Source organism: Euleptes europaea, chromosome 1 (assembly GCF_029931775.1).
Source record: "Euleptes europaea isolate rEulEur1 chromosome 1, rEulEur1.hap1, whole genome shotgun sequence".
Taxonomy (NCBI): Eukaryota; Metazoa; Chordata; class Lepidosauria; order Squamata; family Sphaerodactylidae; genus Euleptes; species Euleptes europaea.
This window is the reverse complement of record NC_079312.1, coordinates 96,016,343-96,037,363: the sequence shown is the minus strand read 5'-3', so window position 1 is coordinate 96,037,363 and position 21,021 is coordinate 96,016,343. Positions and strand designations below refer to the sequence as shown.

The 21,021-nt window shown below is 42.2% G+C and overlaps 1 protein-coding gene across 1 annotated transcript in view; it reads right to left on the bottom strand.

Annotated features, from left to right (window-relative positions):
• Positions 1–20,470, bottom strand: part of PDLIM4 (PDZ and LIM domain 4) — a 94,578-nt gene extending 74,108 nt beyond the window's left edge. Inside the window, exons 1-2 of the mRNA XM_056856012.1 lie at positions 20,377–20,470; positions 273–424 (exon numbers count right to left, since the gene is read on the bottom strand). Coding sequence (XP_056711990.1) covers positions 273–424; positions 20,377–20,469 — 245 coding nt within the window. The 5' untranslated portion in view covers position 20,470. The remainder of the gene's footprint in view (positions 1–272; positions 425–20,376) is intronic.
• Positions 20,471–21,021: the final 551 nt, after the last annotated feature.

Sequence of the window (21,021 nt, the reverse complement as noted above, 5' to 3'; positions counted from 1 at the left end):
AGGATGAACATAAAAAGAAAGGTTGGGGGTATGGGAATTACAGTAATGCTTCACAAATCTTATCTACTATTCAATTATATTGACAAAAATATGCATGTCTACCCTGGGTGTGGATATCCCTTGTAACCCAATACAATTCTAATCAATATGGCATATTTGTGAGCAAGGCATAAGCAAATGCAGTTTCACTGTCCAACCACATGCTCAGTATACATCCTTCTGCAAATGAGAACATAATCTTCATTTGTCAGCAGAAAAAGGCAAACAAATACCTGTTCACAGACAGTGTCAGTTGGTCCAGACAAGCTTTGATCTTGTTTTGTGCTTCTAGATGTGTCATGCTTTCTGTGCTGTCACCATTGATTGACAGAATAACATCACCTGGGCAAAGGTTGGCAAGAGCAGCTTTACTTCCAGGATTTATCTGCACGAGAGAAAGAAAAGGAGGGTTGACTATGATGTTTTGGTTTTGAAAAGTTTAACCTGTCAGAGATTCGGATGCATTGGACTTGGATGTGAAGAAAAGCACACTAGGGTCAAAAGAACTTTGTGAAGAAAGAAAATTAGATATCAGTAGTACACTATTTTCAGAGGTTAGATTTGAATTAATATTTTGTGTTGTTGTTGTTTTACCACAAAAGTTGCTGATCTTTTTAGACTGGTCAATTTCCGTGAAACAATTTTCAGCTACCAGACTTATAAAGGGCTAGCTTTTCCCCCTAACAGAGTGTAGTCTGTAACATGGCCAATATTACACTGGTCTTTTTCTAACACAGAAATTCCAAATGCAACTCTTTGGGTTAGAATTTGGCTTGAAACCTATGATCCTATAAATCATGATCTGACATATGAATATGTAAAAGAAAGATTCACAGCAGTGCATTAAAACAATTTATATGGCTAGGAAGTCTAGTATTTGCAGAGTACTCATTGATGTTGGGTACACTAGGTAGACTCTTGGCAGACAGTGTGTTGCCTACTTGTTGACTTGGTTTTTAATGCAGAAAGTAACAGTATACAGTAATCCTTGATAATTCATCTAAAAGTGCTAAAATCCATCGAACAGAGGAAGCATGAGGGTAGGCAGGTGGAAAAGAAAGTACACTGAATTCTTTCCCCATTTTCAACATTTCTCCTTTTTTCCTCTCAACTGTTCAGACCCACATACACAAAGTGCAAAGAGAGGTTCTTTTCTTTCAGGTGAAGGAAAGTCCAGAACACTAAGAACTGTACCATATAAACGCATTCCTCAGTGGATAGAATATCTGGTGGTTACCAAATAACACTCATTCCCCCTTTCCCCTCCCCTAAGTGGCTGGTGAGAGCCCATGTGCTGTAATGGTTAAAAGCTGCATTCTCTAATCCGGAGAACTGGGTGTGATTCCCTGCACTCTACATGAGCAGTGGACTCTGACCTAGAGAACTGGCTTTGATTTCCCGCTCCTCCACATGAAGCCTGCTGGGTGACCTTGGACCATTCACAGTTCTCTCAGAACTCTCTTAGCCCCACCTACTTCACAAAGTGCCTGTTGTGGGGGGGGGGTGGAGGGAAAGCGATTGTAAGCTGCTTTGAGACTCCTCATGGTAGAAAAATAAGCAGCGTATAAAAACCAGCTAAAAAACCCCAATACTTCTAGAAAGGGATGTGCTGCAGAAAGATAACGTAGTACACTCACTCTGTCTGTTCAGTATTCACATAATGATTTAAATGTGTAAAAGTTCAGGTTGGGTTCCACATTTCCAATATTGCAGCTTGCTGTAGTGGTTAGAGTACAGAACTAGGTTCTGGGAGACCTGGGTTCGATTCTCCACTCTGTCATGAAGCTTGTTGGATGACCCTGAGCCAGTCACTCTCTCAGCCTAACATGCCTCACATGGTTGTTTTGAATGTAAAATGCATGAGGGCAGACCAACGTACACTGTCCTGAGCTCTTTTTAGGAAGGGAGGAATTAAAATATAGTAAATAAATAAAAATATAGCTTGCACATTGCTAAATTCACAGAGGAGATCCTGAAAATTGTTGCAATTGAGCCTTGTTCATAAAGCAAACAAATGCAAATCCTTTCATTGCAAGTGGGATTATGATCAGAGTCCCTTTGGCTTTTGGAAACCCCCAGTTTCAGCTTCCAAGTTTCACTGTTTCATAACATGCTTGGGATCATTTCCTCAAGAATAAAGGACAAGTGAGAAATCTTTTCTTTGATTAAAAGAAGCCATCAACAGTGTCCAGCTATTCTAATAGCTTCCTGCGGAGGTGTTATCTTCCACAACAGCTTTCCTTGACTGCTGTTCAAATTACCTGTCACTTTCCAGTCATGCATGAAATATCATGCTGTTTATTAAATCCCCATAGCTCTCTTCCTACTGTTTTGGTATTAATGCCAAAATCTTGCAAAGCTTATAGCAACTTGTGAGGGAAACTAATGACACATCCTGGTAACATCTGTTGTTTGTCTTTAAAAAGTTAAGTTCTACAGTCTAAACAAAGTTTACCACGTAATCATATGGTGTTACACTTGTATCAGAACAAATATTCTACTGGGGGGGCAAGATTAATCTACAGTGATGTAATATAAGCAGCTCAATGGCCAAAAAACGTGTGCGTAATTTGGCACTAATTTCTTCCACAGACAATCACTGCATTGATTGTTGCTTCCACACACTTGGAAGTTTAATCAGTATGATTTTATCTATTGAAAAAGTTCTCTGATGTTTTTGGTTACTTGTATCTCGCGTCATTAAGAGGGCTTTTAAAAAATCTGTAAGTATATGTATGTTTCTCATGAGATAAATGTTCTTTTAAAAGCTTTTATCATCTTCCCTGTATTATTTGCCTTACAATCATGCTGATTATTATGGAACACAGATGGTATATCTTTCCCCTTATTTTCTGCATTCATATACCAGCTTGGCTTATGCTTTAAAATACTATAATAAAAAGGAATAAAAAAATTAAAACAACAAAACCAGAATTGTCTCATAGCATGGGGGAGGGGGTTAAGATGATGTTGCTCATCCCATCCCAGGGTCCTGGTATCATGTTACCACTTCAAAATAGCACAAATTGGGCCTGCATATGTTGTGATCTACATAGGGTTGCCAGGTCCCTCTTTACCACCGGTGGGAGGTTTTGGGGGCGGAGCCTGAGGAGGGACTTCAATGCCATAGAGTCCAATTGCCCAAATGGCCATTTTCCCCAGGGGAACTGATCTCTATCGGCTGGAGATTACTTGTAATAGCAGAAGATCTCCAGCTAATACCTGGAGGTTGGCAACCCTAGTTCTACATGTGTTTATGGATTGTGCATTGCAATCGTTTGGGGCTGGGATACTTGAAGGACCCCCTCCTCCCATATTGTCCAGCCTGCCAGCTGAGACCCACTTTGTAAGCCCTGCTCTCTGTGCCCCCTCCTTCTGAGGTAAGATGGATGGTAACCATATACAGGGCTTTTGGGGTGATGGTGTCTCACCTGCCTTTCCCTTTAAGGCTTGCCTGGCACCTACCTTACTCTCTTTTAGGCACCAGGCCAAAATATTTCTCTTTACCCCAGCTTTTAACTTAGAGGCTCCATCCTTTTTAGTTTTCTTATGGTCGGCTCCTGGTCTATGGACTGTTTTATTAACTTATTTTAAACTGTTCTGCTTTAAGCCTTTTATTGTCTGACATGTTTTTATTAGCTGGTTTTTATTGGTAATGTTTTCATTGAGATTGATTTTACTGACTTTGTTTTTATTTCATTTTATTGATATAATTGTTTTTACTATGAATCTCCTTAAGCAGGCTGGAGAGGCATAATACAAATTTTCTAAATAAATAAATCCTACTAGAGCCCACAGGACGTAAATTGAAGAAAATTTGGGATTTAAATGCAGCCAACTTTGCAAAGAATCAAATTTGGGAATATACGGCACTAGTCTTCTTCATATGTCATTTGGTTATTCACAAATTATAGTTCTAAATTCTAGAAGCTTTGAATGAATGGCACATATTGAATGGATTAGCCCATAATTGTTCTGAGCAATTCAGCTCTAGCAGCTGGTACAGATCATGGAGAGACTACTGATGTAATTCAGCATGGACAATCCCACATATAAAAAATCCATATTTTCTCAGACAATGTTTGAATACATATAGTTAGCAATATTGTTAGCAATAATGTGCCCAAATTCTTTGGGATTTTTTTTTTGGGGGGGGGGGGGAATCTAGACCAAACCTAAGTTAAACAAACCCTCTATCGGTGTTAATTTGTTTAGACCTAGTTTTTTGGCCGTCAAGTCACAGCTGGGTTATGGCAAACCGGTGGAGTTTTCAAGGCAAGAGACATTCAGAGGTGGTTTGCCATTGCCTGCATCACGAACCTTGGTGCTCTCCCATCCAAATACTGACCAAGGCTGAACCTGCTTAGCTTCCAAGATCTGATGAGATAGAGCTAGCCTGGGCTATCCAGGTCAGGGCAAACACAGAGGTGAGGACATCTAATACTCATTTGTGTAATGGTTCAGAAATACAGAGAATTACATACATTTGTGCATATTGGGAGGGAAAAATTGACATGGGGGTTGATGCAACAATGGCAAGTTACGTAATGAAACCACACATGAAGACAAATGGAAGGAAAAACAAAGAAATAAATTATTACTCTACGGATGATGGCTCTGACATGGATGGCCCAGGCAAGCCTAATCTGGTCAGATCTTAGACGCTAAGCAAGGTTGGCCCTGGTTAGTACTTGGATGGGAGACCATCAAGGAATACCATGGTCACTATGCAGAGGAAGGCAATGGCAAACTACCTCTGTTAGTCTCTTGCCTTGAAGCCCTACTGGGTTGCCGTAAGTTTGCTGTGACTTGACGGCACTTTACACAGACACACTGATGATGGGGATCTACTGGAGGTAGGTTTGCCAACCTCCAGATGGTGGCTGGAGATTTCCTGCTATTACAACGGATCTCCAGGCAACACAGATCAGTTCCCCTGCAGAAAATGGCCACTTTGGCAACTGGACTCTGTGGCATTGAAATCCCTTCCCTCTCCAAACCCCACCTTCCTCAGGCTCCACTCCCAAAATCTCCAGGTATTTCCCAAACCTGGAGTTGGCAACCCTAACTGGAGGAGAGAGCTGTTTGTCTTCATTTCATGCTTGCGAGCACCCTGGAGACACACGGCTGACCATTGCTGAAAACAGGATACGATCATATGAGACCTCAGTCAAATCCATCAGAGTTCTTTGTATAGTTATGTTCACTACTGGTTAGAGATCTAACATCACTCTTTCATCTGGCACCTTGATGGATTTAGGAAGTAAAAAGAACCGGAGGTGATGAAAAAATAGATCATCTTCAAGAGGGAACTCAGGCTGTTACCGCACTAGGTATTCCCAGCGATGTATTAAGAGTTTGAAAATGTTGTAAAAAACATCGCTTTAAAAAGGTTTTTGGATACCACGGCTTATAAATGGTTGGAAGACATCTTCACAGCTAAAGGGGCCAAACAAAGTGCGAACAGTATTTTTTATAACGTTTTCAAACTCTTAATACATTGGTGGGAATACATAGAAAGTGCAAACAGTATTTTTTATAACAATTTCAAACTCTTAATACATCGCTGGGAATACAAGTGCGGTAAAAGCCTCAGAGGTATTTTCCACAAGGGAATAGGCTTGTGTAATTTCCCTGTTGCTGTTGCAACTGCTAATACAATGCAGTGGCAAACGAGGCTTCCACATGGCAAGGTTCACCATAGTTTCCCTGCCCTGCTCCCCCAACAGTGACCATTCCCCCACTCCCCAAGCTCACCTTTTTTAAAAAAAACATCAACCATTGAATATTGTTCTATTGATATAACATTATAACAATGTGTCTACCAGGTTCTCTGAATTTTAGGCTTTTTTTTTTTTTTAAAGTCTCTATCCCCTTTTGTTGTATAGTTATGCCTTTTTACCATGTATCTCCAAAACACGTCCATTGTTTGGCTGGTGGCTGACGGTTTACCCAAGCTGGTTGACGGTGGGGCTGCTGGGGCAGCCAGCCCTTAGGCCAGTCCTGATAATAATATTCAATTGTTGATTTTTAAAAAACCCAAAAAGCTAGCCATTGTTGCTGCACTACAGTATGCTGTTTAGAAAACATTTCTTTTTGCTTCTTTTGAATGGTTTTCTCTTGATTAAAACAATTCTAAGAACTGTAAGTCTATCATAGTGAACAACTGTGGGCACAACTCGACATGATGGCATTCCCAGGTATGACTTGAGTATGTGGCCACCATTTTAGAGCCTAATGTGGGCATTAAAAATGCTGTGAGGGCCCAGCCTTGATATAGCCCAAGCGTGGTGGGACTTGGCACTTTTGTTTGCCCCATAGGCCTTTTCATGTTCTGAAACAGCCGTGTGTGTGTGTGTGGGGGGGTGTTTCATGGCATTTTTAAATCACCTGCATTAGACTCTAAAATGAGGGCAGCATCCCCGGGTCTGACCCTGACGCGGGAGCTAGTGGATTAGCAGTTATCCAGAACACACCACCAGAACTCCTTGGCTTTGTAGAAAACAGTGCTCGTTTATTTTTTACAGTGCACAGATAAAACCAACCATCACGTACACCTACTCCACTATACTTCCCGACACAGAGTAATTATCATACAGTCTTATATACATGTTCGGCACCGGATACCAATTAGGCCACCTGCAGACCTGCCCACAGTATTGCATCAGCCTACTGCCTCAATCTGGTTTGCTTCAGTTCACTCTGGGACCTCCAAGGCTCTTGCTGCCTCTTGCATCAGTTTAGATGTCCCAGATCTTACAGCTATCTGACAACTGTCTCTGTCAAACTATTAAGGTCAACTTGTATCTCTGACAGACCCAAGGATGCTGTCACATTAGGGTTGCCAATTGCCCAGTGGTGGCGGTAAACTTCCGCCCATCCACCGGGTTGCCAGCCGGCCAGCTGAGGGCTGGTGGGAACTGCGGGCTCCACGCGGACACGGCACATGCATTACTTTTGGGTAAACCCGGAAGTGATGCGGACGCTCTAGCAATCCCAGCCAAAACTCTATGGAAACCATAGAGTTTTTGGCCAGGATTGCTAGAGCATCCCTGTCACTTCCGGGTTAAACCAGAAGTGATGTAGCGCATCGCGCACTAAGGCCACGGCCCTGCGAAGCTCCCGCAGGGGGAGCAGCGGGGCCTGGCAAGCCTATGTCACATCTAGTTGTGCACTGTGTAACACAACAGACATTATACAGAATTTTGTTAAGAAGAGTTGGTTTTTATACGCTGACTTTCTCTACCTTTCAAGGAGAATCAAACCCGCTTACAATCTCCTTCCCTTTCTCTCCCCGCAACAGACACCTTGTGAGGTAGGCAGGGATGAGAGTTTGGAGAGAATTGTGACTAGCCCAAGGTCACCCAGCTGGCTTCATGTGTGGGAGTGGGGAATCAAACTCCGTTCTCCAGATTAGAGTCCACTGCTCTTAACCACTACACCATGCTGGCTCTCTTATATTTAATTAATTACTTTGCAGTAAATATAAAGGTCAGTTGCTTCCAAAGTTCTGAGCAGAGAGTTTGTTTGGAGTAAAAATTTTTGATTTAAAAGAACAGCTCTTTAAAGAAAAAAAAACTTGCCTAAAAGAAAATCTATATAGTAATACATTTTGATTAAGAAGAAAACTGCTCTGTCCAACAATGATATAATATTCTGTTCCTTATATGGATGTCATGGTTGTGTAAAGTATTCAAGTCATTTGTAGTATTGCATTAAAATTCAGGCTAAAGCTGGACTTAATTAGGGCATTTAATGCATTTAATGACTGGCATTTTTTGGTCAGACTGTTTTAATATCATTTATGACTTGGTTTTATATGATGGATTGTAATGGCCTTCGGCCACAAACAATAAACTTTATCATATTGTATCGCATTAAACCCATTCTGGAGGAGTTAATTACAAAAATGGATGGCAAGCCCCACTGACTGCCACAGTTACCTGCTATGTGTTGTTTCAAGAAGTATCAACTTCTTTGGCAATCAGGTGAGTTTAATGCCCTTCAGGGACTAAAAAGCAAAACTAACACCTTCTGAAGAAAGAGTTAAGACGAGCGCCCTACGCTGAATGAAGTGATTCAATGCAGAACATCCTCCTGCGGATGATCCAGTACATCCTGTTTGCTTTTTGTTTTGTCTAGACTAGAACATTTTCTGATCCTGAAAGCACTCTATTGTGTTTTGAAAATAGCTGACTAGAGCAGCTGTGTTTAGCAGACAATGGTACCCTCACTTCTGCTTTCATCACAGGATCACAGGGCTGAAAGCGATGCCACAATTATCAATTTAGCCAACCGCTTTTGATTTGCTAGCGTGTGATGGCTACGCTCAGGCTGACATACCAGGACTGAAGTAATGACCTCAGAAGGATAAGGCTGTATGCATTTTGCAGACTGAACGAGAAAGCCTGACTGTGACATTACTATTTTCCGTAGTGGAAGCAGTACATTACTTTCTGATGTGTTGAAGTACTGGACTTAAAGAATGTCCTTCCCTGGTACATTTATATGGGCATGGACTCTTGCAAAACAATGGAAAGAATGTGAGAAAGAAAGAGTCTAGGACATTCCCTCGGAAAGGTCCAACTAATGCTCACATTCTTATACAAGACAGTTTCAGGTCAATACATGATACTTTCTTTAAGCAATCCAAGGGATATTTATCTTGATTTAAATATACTTTTGATGGAAAGAAACAGGCAGGATCGATACATTTCATGGACTCTGCAACACAGAGCATACAACGATACATTACATATACACATGCACATTAGTTTATCAACATCAAATATTTATAAACAAATATTGTAGGTTTTGTTTTCTGCATTGATTCAATGAGAGCTTCCAAGAGGAAGGGAGATTCTGAAACAGTGCTTGCCAAGGACTGGAAGATGGAACACTAACAATACAAAGTGCAACACTTCATGTTTGTTAATTAATTAATTAGCTGAATTCTTAAGGCCCTTTCTTAAGTAGGAATTTTTTTTAAACACAGTGAAAATCTTAAATGTGTGTGTGCGGGAAGGAGTCATACTGGATAAGATTTTCCCCAGGACTTTCCCATTTCCCTTTCTCACTGAATTCTGCTGAGCTCCCTGATATTTTGTTCCTGGGGCTTAGCAGGGCCTCATGAACATAGTTAGGGCAAAGTCAGTGTCTGTAGTATGAGGGGGCAATCAATTGAAATCACTATCCCCTGCCTTCCAAAACTTATGTTCTATTAAATCTAGGTGTCACTACTGGTTTTCTTACTGTGTTTTTTTTTAATTAAATCCTTTTACATCTTTCCTGCAAAGCACAGTTTTGTGCAGACAGTTATTATATTCTTTGTAGGGATGGATTTATACTATTTATGATGGCCTCATCTATATGCAGTACTGAATTGGGGGGGGGGGGACTTTAGTCAATGAATGAAAAGCAACAACGAAAATTCCAAAGAAATTGAGCTAGCTCAGTGAAGGAATAGTGAAGATTAGGATATTTTGAGAGGACCTTTCCTTCCATCACCTCTCCAACCTTCTGAAAGCTACCACCCACGACTTCTTTTGGTGCCAAGAATCTGGAAGGGCAGAATCAATGACTGTCTTTGTGAGGGCTGCCTCCAGCTGTTGATCTATGGAGTGCTTAGATCTGTTCCATGGAGAATGATACATTTCACAATATGCAACCATCCTCTCCACAGTATGAGGGCTTGTTGTTAAAATATTAGACCCTGGTTGTGAACATTGCTGAATTATCTCATGAGTGAAGAGAAGGAAAGAAAAAGATACCACAACAACTGCCTTGTCCCTCCTTTTCATTTACTAACTAGATGTTACAAATTACAATTGCCATGGGGCTGCTATCAAAATTGCCATGTGGCTACCTCCATATTTCATTCTCCTACAAAATGCATGAAATGAAGTCACCAAGTTGAAAGCTTCCCATCCCCTGCAAGTAAGAGTCAAGTGGAATGGGCACAGGACTATGTTCAGCCCAGTAACATTATCCTGCCACACAGTTTATTTACATTGTATTTACATTATTTATAGTCCGCCTTTCTCACTGAGACTCAAGGCAGATTACACAGAGTGAGTCAATACAATCAACATGATGAGACATTCAATAAACAATGAAATAGTATTTGGATTGTAGAACCAACCAGAAATCTACAAAACAGAATTTAAGCAAAGTATAAGTGTTAACATGACACACAAAATGACGCAAGATTACATAGTAGGATCCAACTGACAGCAGGTATAGACCACAGTGCTTAATACTTTTTCTAAGTAACTTTGTGAATCATTATGTACAGTGCTATCCAATTACCCGCATAGAAAAGTCCTCTTGAATAATTAAGATTTGCATAGTTTGCAGAAAGCCAGGAGAGTGGGAGCCTTCCTGACCTCCTCAGGCAGGCCTTTCCACAATGTGGAGGCATAACATAGAACACCTGTATGGGCAATTGTTGATTTTACCCATTTGCAGGTTGATACCTGCAGAAAACTCTGTTCAGATAAGTGAAGCTGTTGTAGTAGAGCTTAGGGAGAGAGAGGCCTTACAGATATGAGAGTCCAAGGCCATGGGCTTTGTATGTGATAGCCAATTGCTTAAATTGAGCCCAGTAACTGATGGGCAGTTAGTAGAGTGACTGCAGAATGGGAGTAATATACATGCTCCAAGTCAAAGACTAACAAGAATATTTTCTGGTAGGGTATGAGCTTTCGTGAGCCACAGCTCACTTCTTCAGATACTAACTTCTTCAGTCTTTAAGGTGCTACTGGACTCTTGCCCTTTTCTACTACTGCAGACAGACTAACACGGCTACCCACTGTGAATGCTCCATGTCGTTCCTGATAATACCCAAGCTGTGGCATTCTACACCATCTGGAGTTTCCAAATTGATTTTGAGGGGAGACCAATGTCTAGTGTAGCAGTCTAGTTTCGATGTCACCATGGCATGGATCCAGGTGGCCAGATCAGCCGTATCGAGATAAGGGGCCATTATTCAAGATAGGCTAAGTTAGAATGGCTTTTTTGCAACTATATTAACTTGCTTCTCCCGGAATAATGAAGGGTGCAGTATAACACTGAGGCTCTTAACTGAGTCAGCAAAGGTCAGATGAACCCCATTGAATGAGGGGGCATAATACCCTTCAAAACCTCTGCCTTCCCAACCAGAATTACTTGTCTTTCCAAGATTTCGTTTCAATTTGTTCACTTGTAGTCATTTAACCACAGCAGCCAGGCAGCAATTTAGGACATCTACCACTAGGACATTTGGATAAGGATATATATATATATATATATATATATATATATATATATATATATATATATATATATATATATATATATATATATACAGTGCTATGTATATATATACACACACACACACACACACACACCAGTGGCAATTCTTTGAGTCCCATCCATGAAGAATGATTTCAACCAGTCCAACCCACAACCCGATACCTACTTCTGCCTCTAGGCGCCTCAAAGAGATGGTGTGGTCCACTGTGTCAAAGGCAGCAGATAAATCTAGTAGGAGCAACAAGGAGGCCTGACCTGTGTCCATATTTAGACGGAGGTCATCAGCTAAAGTCACCAGAGCCATATCTATCCCATAGCCCGGTTTGAAAGCAGATTGAAAAGGGTCTATACCTAGTATTATAGATGACAGAGAAGAGGATGCTGCTTCTGGGGAGCAGCCAAATATCTAGAAGAGCAACATTCCAGTCTAGGAGTTAAATGTCACTAATGCATTCTTTCCAATAAATAAAGGAAGCCAATGTGTTTGTCTAATTCATAACATAAGGAAAATTCATTTCTGAATGAAGCAAAACTGTCCCCTTAACTCATGGAATCAGGAACACTTCTATGGTGTCCCCCAATGTACTCATTCAGTTGCTGGATCCAGCAATGTCAGCATATGTTTTTTTTTTTTTTTGTCCAGCCTGGCAAAGATTGAAAGTGTTTAGGGTGTGTGAGGTTTGTTTTGTTAAGGTTCCACTAAGGCCAGTCCTTGAATGAATGGAACAACAAGAATCATTTCTTCCGCCTGATTTCCTATCCTGAATTATCAACAGTTCCCACTAGGCACCAACATTAGTACTCAGTGGCAAACAAAAAAAGCGAGACTTGGTTAAGGACATAAATTAACTACATTTTAGATGCTCTGCTAGCACAGAAATATAAAAGGGAGGTATGACCCTCAAAGGCCCGTGTGGCAATTTCCTGTTTTGCAACTAAGACGATATAAACTGAGAAATGAGCTGTCTATAGCTGGTCCAGCTTGTGACTGGCAGTTTGTTCCCAACTTGAAACTGTGTCCACTGGAGGATGGGTAAGCTGCAAGCCACCCTGAACTCTGGGCTTAGTGCCAGGAATGGAAGTAAAGGAAGCATCCTCTCCAACAACCCCTCACCTTTCTCTGCACCTTCTGCATTCTTATCCTAGCACCTGGGCAGCTTTTAACATAAGGAAGCACACTTGTTTGTGTCTTAAGTCTGACTTGCTGGTGAAGGTTCAACAGTAGTGGAAAAGCTACTTGATAATTAAAAAGTCCTATTAATAGTTAACATCTTATATCACTGTGTGTGTGTGTGTTTGGTGGGGTGGTGCACAGAGCACACACTAGTCATGTGGCTCTTTCGGTGCATGGTGATCGTCAATATGGCTCTTCGCAAGCTGCAGAGTGAGTAGTGCTGCCCTAGTATATTGCTCATAGTTGGTAGAGCAGTGGATTTTCTTATTTTTTTTAAACCCTAGGTGAAGTACTAAAATACTGCTCAAGCTCATCCAAAATGCTAGTGTGTAGGACTCCATATTTGGCACACGTGTTCAGAAAACCAACTCAGCTAATAAAGAACAGTATTTGAGAGGCTAATGCTGAGGTTTCTACAACACGATACCTTTTTAAAAAACAACCTCTTACTATGCAATGCTCCTACTTTCTGTTTTTATTGTCACAGGGAATGTTAGGGTATATCAGCTGATAACTGACAGCTGTGTAAGTAACAAAGTCATCTCTGGCCTTAAATGTACAAACTGTGAATAAAGACTGACAGAAGCCCTAGCAGCACATGCAGATTTCATCTCAATCGTGTTACCATTGTTATGCAAATATGTAGCAATGTCTTGATGAATCTGTGTGTATTGTACAGATGGTTCGGAAATTTTCCATGCAATGTTAATGCTCATAGCTCACCTTTGAGGAATTTTCCATAGCCTTGCACCCTCAATAATTTCCCTCCCTGATTTTAATTTACACCAACAAATTAGAATGTATTGGTATATATGTTTGTACGGCATTGTGATGTTGTGCTTTCACAGATGCTGATGCGCACCCTTAGCTTAAACACGCGTAAGTCAGTAATTTATGTACTAAAAATTGCTTTTCTTTAACTATTGCCTATGTATTGTATAATCAGATATGTTTTGATAAATATGATGATTGTCTTGATTTATTGCTTGGAAACACTGTAGCTTTACAATTGCAGTTGTGACTTTACAACTGCCGTCAACACTCTCGCTATAACTATTCCTACCCCATAAATAATAATAATATTAATAAGTAACTTGCTAACCATCTATACAGCACTTTGGCTCTACCTTGTAAGTCTGCATAAACCAAAATCTAAGTGCTAATTACACCAAATTCTTTCTTCCACACTACTCTTGCTTAAACGTGATATTACCTTGAAAGCTATAAGTGTTTGAAAACTCTGGCACTGAAGCTAATTTCAAAAGGGAACATTTTGAAGTATCCATGAACAATATAAAGATTTTATCAACTGAAGCAATTTTTTAACCTTCACAACATGACAGCTGCTAAATAAACCCTAAGACGTGATTGAGTACCTAATTGAAACTTCATCAAGATGAAGGGTGGCAAGCAGACTTTCTAAAATAAACACAATGGGTTGCTGCTGAGAGACCAACCGCTTTCCCTCTGGACATATCTACTACGCCCTTCTTTAACAGATGTCTGTATCACTTTACCCACTCCTCATCAGTTCCTTGTCATGTGTTTCTTGCCCGTTACTACTAAATTCCTGCATTACTGACCCCTTCCTATAAAATGATGGGATTTAAGAAAAACCTACTCAAAATATGAATACTTAAATCTTGGCAGACAAATATGTTCAAGTTATATGTTACAAATATAATAACTTTTGAGAAGTCACAAATTTCGCCTGCCCTAATAATTTACTTAAGGATTCCAGCATGTGATTTCCATACTGCAGTGAATTTCTCCAGACTGTATAGTTACAAGAGAAACGGACTCTGTAGCTGCACATGGGAAAACACCTTTTAACAGCTGTTTCTCCTTGCAGTATCTGTGACAGTTTAATGGGCCATTATGCATCCCTAAGGCAAACACAAATGGCTACAAAGGTGATACAAACAAAACAAGTTATCCATTTGAATGTATATCCTTTAATTTTTAAAAATATATGAAATATTATAATGGCAGCATAAGGAACACTCTTAATGTCTGTAAGAAAGAACTTGTTAACAAGAGGGAAGGGACTTACGGCAGAGATCAGCAACCTTTTATAATTAAAGAGCCAAACTATGTCAAAATTCAAAGTAAGATATCCAATTTAAGAAGGTCCCTAGGATGGCAAGACCCTGCCCCTGTTACTCAGGGGAACTGGAGACTACTGAACATATCTTCTTCAGATGCCCTTTTTACAAGACAGCCAGTTCCAAAATTATTGAACCCTTCATCGGGGAAAATGGGTGCTGGAGGAGAGGGTGATTGGCCAAAAAGGGTTGGGTGATAGTTCCCCAGTTACCTTTCAGGTGGCTAAATATCGCACAGTTGCACTCAAGAAACGTGGCCTTAGCGTATTTTCCCAATCTAATTCAGAAAATGTATAACTATGTCTCTGTTTTATCTGGCAAACAGACATAAATAATAATAATAATTATTATTATCCACAAAAGCTAGTATAAGAAAACCCATTTGCATAACTGAAATTATACAACTTAACATTAATTATAACTGCTATGTTGATTAATAATCCATAAAGTTTCTGCGACCCAAACACCGCTTTGAGTCCTTTCTTAGCAAGTGGCACACCCAAGGTTTCACAATAAATAATAAATATACACAGGAGCATCCTGTGCAATTGTTGTAGTACACTGGTATTAATCTGCTCAAGGTTCACACTTGGATTACTGGTAACACTTCAGCCCTATCATTCCCCTTTCTGTAAAGCAGTGATACTCACTCATGGCTCTGCAGCTCTTTGACATGCCATTTGTGCTTCTTTTGAGCACCATTCTCCAATTTGGCATCTACCCTGTGTTCCAGGAAAGTCCCTTGTCTGGTGAAGTTTGTGGTTGACAGGTGATTTACAACTTGAAATAGCTGTTGCTGGAAGAATGTGTAAGCCGTGAGCCTCCCTGAAGTGCCAGGGATGGAAATAAATGTTGCTCTTTTGGTAGGTGCTAATTACAAATGACCTGGATGGCCCAGGCTAGCCTGATCTCGTCAAATCTCAGAAGCTAAGCAGGGTCAGCCCTGGTTAGTATTTGGATGGGAGACCACCAAGGAATACCAGGGTTGCTGTGCAGAGAAAGGCACTGGCAAACCACCTCTCTCTTGCCATGAAAAAAACCCCAAAAGCGACCTGACGGCACTTTACACACTCACACACAATTACAAATGTGGCTGTCCACAAGCTGTGGAGTAAGTAACACTGCTGTAAAGAATCTCTAAAAAGCCCTTCAGTCTTACCAAAATCTTTGCCTGCCAGTCTCTCCACACGGTGGTTACTTTAGCATCCCACCTTCCCCTCCAATGCACCTTAATATTTCTTTTTTATATTTCTTTTTTCTTTAGAGCCACATATAGTTCAGGCCCTGATCTGGATAGCCCCGGCTAGCCTGATCTTGTCAGATCTCAAAAACTAAGCAGGGTCACCCCTGGTTAGTACTTGGATGGGAGACTACCAAGGAAGTTCAGGGTTGCTATGCAGAGGCAGGCAATGGCAAACCACCTCTGTTAGTTTCTTGCCTTGAAAACTCTATGAAATAACCGTAAATCATCTGTGACTTGACAGCATTTACACACACATTTGTTCATTAATGAGCCACATTTGGCTCTGGAGCTGCAGGTTGCAGACCCCTGACTTAAAGTATATACAACAGTCAAAACTTTAAGTTGTTTATGAAGAATCAAAGCACTGTCTTTATTAAAGACTAAAATGGTCATCATCTTAGATGAAGTTGTGCCAAAAGATCTATGTTTAAAGGCAAAGTACAACTCTACTCTTTAATTACCGTTGGGTTAAATCATAGCAAAGTTAGCTTTGTATTAACAAGCCTAGCATATAACGTGCCCAATTCTGTCCCACTTCTATTCCATAAAACTCATTTTATAAAAGAAGATTTTGAAGCGGAAAGGGTCTAGACTCCCGTGGTAAAACTGGCACCCAGATTGTCACATGCTTTTCTTTATGTTCCAAACAGTCAATTGTTTTCTTATCATGTGAGATTACTGTACTGTTTTCCTTTCTCATGCTGATAAAACAAAATCTTAATATTTCTTTTGAAATTCCTTTCACCATCACTTTTTAAAGATACTTAGTTTTGTATTCTAAAGCACTCTGGTTGGTAAAGTTTATTTCACCCGTACCAATTTAAGCCCCCTCCAAAAACTGCAAAAAGTTGGGAGGCAGAGAAGTTGGCCGGTCCTGATGATCAGCTGCTATCAGAAAGTACAAGCCCTGTTTAAAGTCCTGTATCTTAAGGCAAATATGGTGTCAAAAAGGCATATAGATTTACAGAAGAATAGTAGTTTCACAAAATCCACTAAATTAAAGAACATTAAAAACTGAGGTAAACTCAGGCTGTGGTGTCCCTTTGAAGCTTCTGGTTGTAAGAGCTCTGCCACTCTGCTGCTCGTGTGTTTTGAAATGTTTATGAATATACCAACTGCTGAGAACAAAGTTTTAAAAAAAACTGTTAGAAAAAAAAGCTTAAGAACAGATGGTCTGTATGTTGTTGGTGAATGGGTTTAGCAGAGTAGATGGCACTACTGAAATGTAAGCCAATCAACTGACCGTGTATGTGAATACTGTATGTGTATGGAAATGGTATTTGAATGGAATGTGTCAGAAGCATGATATGTGAGAAATACATGTCAGTTGAGTGAATGGAGAACAGACACAAAGATGACACACAAGAAACCACATTCACATTCTATATGGATATCTCTTACAATATTTGCAGCATTTTGATTTGACATCTAGCTTGATATGAGGAAAAAATACACTGATGTTCTGTATATTCTAAACATGTGCTCTCTGTGTAACAGGAAACTGCATTTTTTGAAGTAAGCATTTCAGAAATTCTCTGAGAGCAGACCACATTGCCAGACTCCTCCTGGAAGCAACTTGCTTATTCATGATGGTCCTATAGTACATTCACTTCTTTAACTAAACATAAGAGTACCTCTTTCTATATCTGAGGAACTGATGTTTTTCATTATAAAAAAAAGAAAAGGAAAATCCATTTTCATTGCAAGTAAATCCAGACATCTCATATCCTAGCAAAACAAACTTTTTGTTATCAATTATGCAGGAATGCTTTAGAGCAGGAGCTTAAATACAAAACACCACAATCCTAAATATATGTGTAGCAGTGGTAGCTCAGGAGGTGCTTGTAACGGGCAGCACAATCCTAAGAGGGGGTAGTCGTACCGTAGTTGAACATGGCACAGCCACAGTGCAGCTGAGCCACCTCCTGAGCAGCTTGCTGTACTGTACCCACCAAGCCATAAAGGAACACTCCCCCAACCCTTGTGAAACTGCTATTTGCTGTTCCACAGGCTGCACCATCATTATTGCTGGTGTAAGTTCATGCAGGCAAAAGCGGGTGTTCCCGGAGCAAAAGGGCTCAGAGAGCTGACTAATGTCAGCCCCGCCCTTGGAAATGCCCCCTTTGGTGCCGGCGCGAGCCCCTGCACCAGAGATGTGCTGCTGCCAAGGCTGCGCCGGCACCCATGCATGCTGCTGCCATGCCGCTCCCCAGCACTGGCATAAATGTCCCGTTCTCCGGCTCAAGTGGCATTTACGCTGTGGCCCACCTTAGGATTGCACAGAATGACACTGAAGTGGGATGCTGTGCTAGGCAACTGGACACAGTAGGAATAGTTACCAAAAGTACCACAAATACCCTGCTTGTATTTCATGGTAGCCAGAATATTTAGTTGGTGAAAATTGGGTAAATCACTACCTCCATCCATTTAAATTTTTACCACCTTCTGAAAAGAAAGTATCACAGTCAGGAGGCACTTTAATTGTGTATTGTGATCTTAAGCATGTTTTAAGATCCATGTCCCGCTGAGCTCAGTGGAACACTCCCTAGATAATGTGCTTAGGACTGCAAACATTTTAACAGCCCAATTTTAACCATGTTTATTCAGAAATTACTCAGACTTATTTCCAAGTGAACATGCCTAGGATCTGCCTGTTAGACATCAAAGTCATTCCTTGTATTATGTCATGACTTTCAGGAGAGTATTCCAGGGAACAATTTGGTTCATACTTTATCTCCATGGAGAAGTGACCCATTGTTGAGAGACCCGTGAAGGGGAAAAAATATAACATATGACACATGGACCTCTAAAGGCGGAAGGTCCTATGCCCTGCATGGACATTAGTTGTAATGCATATATAGGTGGTCAGACTCATCGTCCACATACTCCACCTTGTGCAACTTCTCACTTGCTTTTCCTAGAAAAGATTTCATAGGGCCCGGCAGACTAGTTAAAAGAAAGAGAGTTCAGTTAAACAACCACCCCAGCTTTCCGAGTCACTCAGCAGCTCTGTCTTCTGTTTTCAAAGATCCTTATTTCCAGGCTGAGGTCCAAAACCTAAGTAGCTACCCAGCTTTTCTTAGCTCATGCCGATCCCGGCTAACAGCACTTCTGTTTCATTTTCTTCCATTGTAGCATCCAAAAAGAAGAAGGGGAAAAAAGGAAACACCCTCCGGTCTTTGAAACTCACTGGAAACCAAAGCAGCTGGACAAACAGTCCCCTGCATTTCCCCTCTGAAGACCTGTCTTTTTTAGGATGACAGGCCGTTTCCTCCCGACCGCTTCACCAAGCAAAGCCCTCCTGCTTGGAGTCGCGCTGCTACATCAGCTGTGAAAGTCCAGAGCTCAGCCGGACGCGTGAGCAACAAGTGCCTAGAGGGCGCTTTCACACATGCCAAATAATGCACTTTCAACCCACTTTCAATGCACTTTGCAGCTGGATTTTACTGTGGACACGTTCACATATACTGAATGATGCACTTTCAGTGCACTTTAATGATCGTTTGCAAGTGGATCTTGCTGTTCCACACAGTAAAAACCAGCTGTTAAGTGCACTGAAAGTGGATTGAAAGTGCATTGATTGGGTATGTGTGAAAGCGCCCCATGTGTAAAATGGCAAAATCCACCTACAAACAATTGTTAAAGTACAAGAAGGTCGGACCAGAACCAACAGGTTGAAATTAAATCAAAAGAGTTTCTGTCTAGACATTAGGAAGAATTTTCTAACCGTTAAGAGCGGTTCCTCAGTGGAACAGGCTTTGTTGGGAGGTGGTGTGCTCTCCTTCCCTGGAGGTTTTTAGGAAGAGGTTCGATGGCCATCTGTCAGCAATGCTGATTCTGTGACCTTGGGCCGTTCATGAGAGGGAGGGCACCTTGGCCATCTTCTGGCCACTGGGGGTGTGTGGGGGAGGTAGTTGTGAATTTCCTGCATTGTGCAGGGGGTTGGACTAGATGACCCCGGTGGCCCCTTCCTGCTCTATGATTCTATGATTGAAAGGGGATTCACACATCAATCGCACATTATTCAGCATGTGTGAAAAAGCAGTCTGCGAGCCTTTCACAGCCATAGCGGTTTGCAGTGGAGTCTTCCCCCCCCCTTTTTTTTTTTAACCAAGGAGTCAGAGGACTGAAGAGTAACATTCCTTGTTTTTTTATCACTATTATTTTTACTATTGGATATTGTTTCCATGTTGATATGTTAAATGAAAAACAATAAAAAATTATTATTATTATTATTTTTAAAAAGGAAGGATGCAACGGTGAGGGTAAAGGGAAGGCACCTCTCCCCCCCTCCCCCCCCCCCCAGCCCCAGCCGAGACACAGCAAAGGGCGGCCCGGGGCTGCTTGGGGGCGACCGACTCTCCTCGCCACACGCGCCCCAGCCCAGACGCCGCAAAAAGGCGCCAAGGGCTGCCGGAGGGCCACCGACCCGCCTCGCGGCACGCGCGCCGCTCCGAGCGCTGCCCGGCCGGCGCGACCCGTCCCCGCCAGGGAAAGGAGACCGCGCTTTGCCTCGGACTCACCCTCGAGATCGTCAGCGGGGTGCTGAAATCCTTGCCCCCCACCAGCCGGAAGCCCCAAGGCGAAGGGCCCTGCAGAGCCACCGTCTGGGGCATGGCGGGGGCTCCGCGAGCGAGGCGGCGACGCGCTGGCCGAAGGGCAGGAAAGCCGCCGCTGCCGCTGCCGCGCCGCTCCCTCCTCTCCAGCCCGGGCTGCTGCCGAAGCCGCTTCAAGCCGCGGCTCAGCTCCGGACCGGCCTGACGTCGATGCTCCCAGCGGAGGGGGAGGGCGGGAGGGCGGAGGCGGGGCCCTGTTCGCGCTCAGGGCGGACGGGCGGGCACTACTGAGGCCAGCGGGTGGCTCTCAGGCTTCCCCTCCGAGGTGAGCCCGTGTTCACGAGTCCCAGGGCGAAAGCGCGAGGTCGCTGGAGCCTCCTTTCTTCCCTGTTCCAGCCAGGATCCAGCCAGGATCGAACGCACGGACGTTCTTCCCTGTTCCATCCTGGCTGGAACGGGGAAGAACGTTCGTGCGTTCGATCCTGGCTGGATCCTGGCTGGGAAGAACGTTCGTGCGTTCGATCCTGGCTGGATCCTGGCTGGAACAGGGAAGAAAGGAGGCTCCAGCGACCTCGCGCTTTCGCCCTGGAAGCCTGCGAGACGCTGCAGACG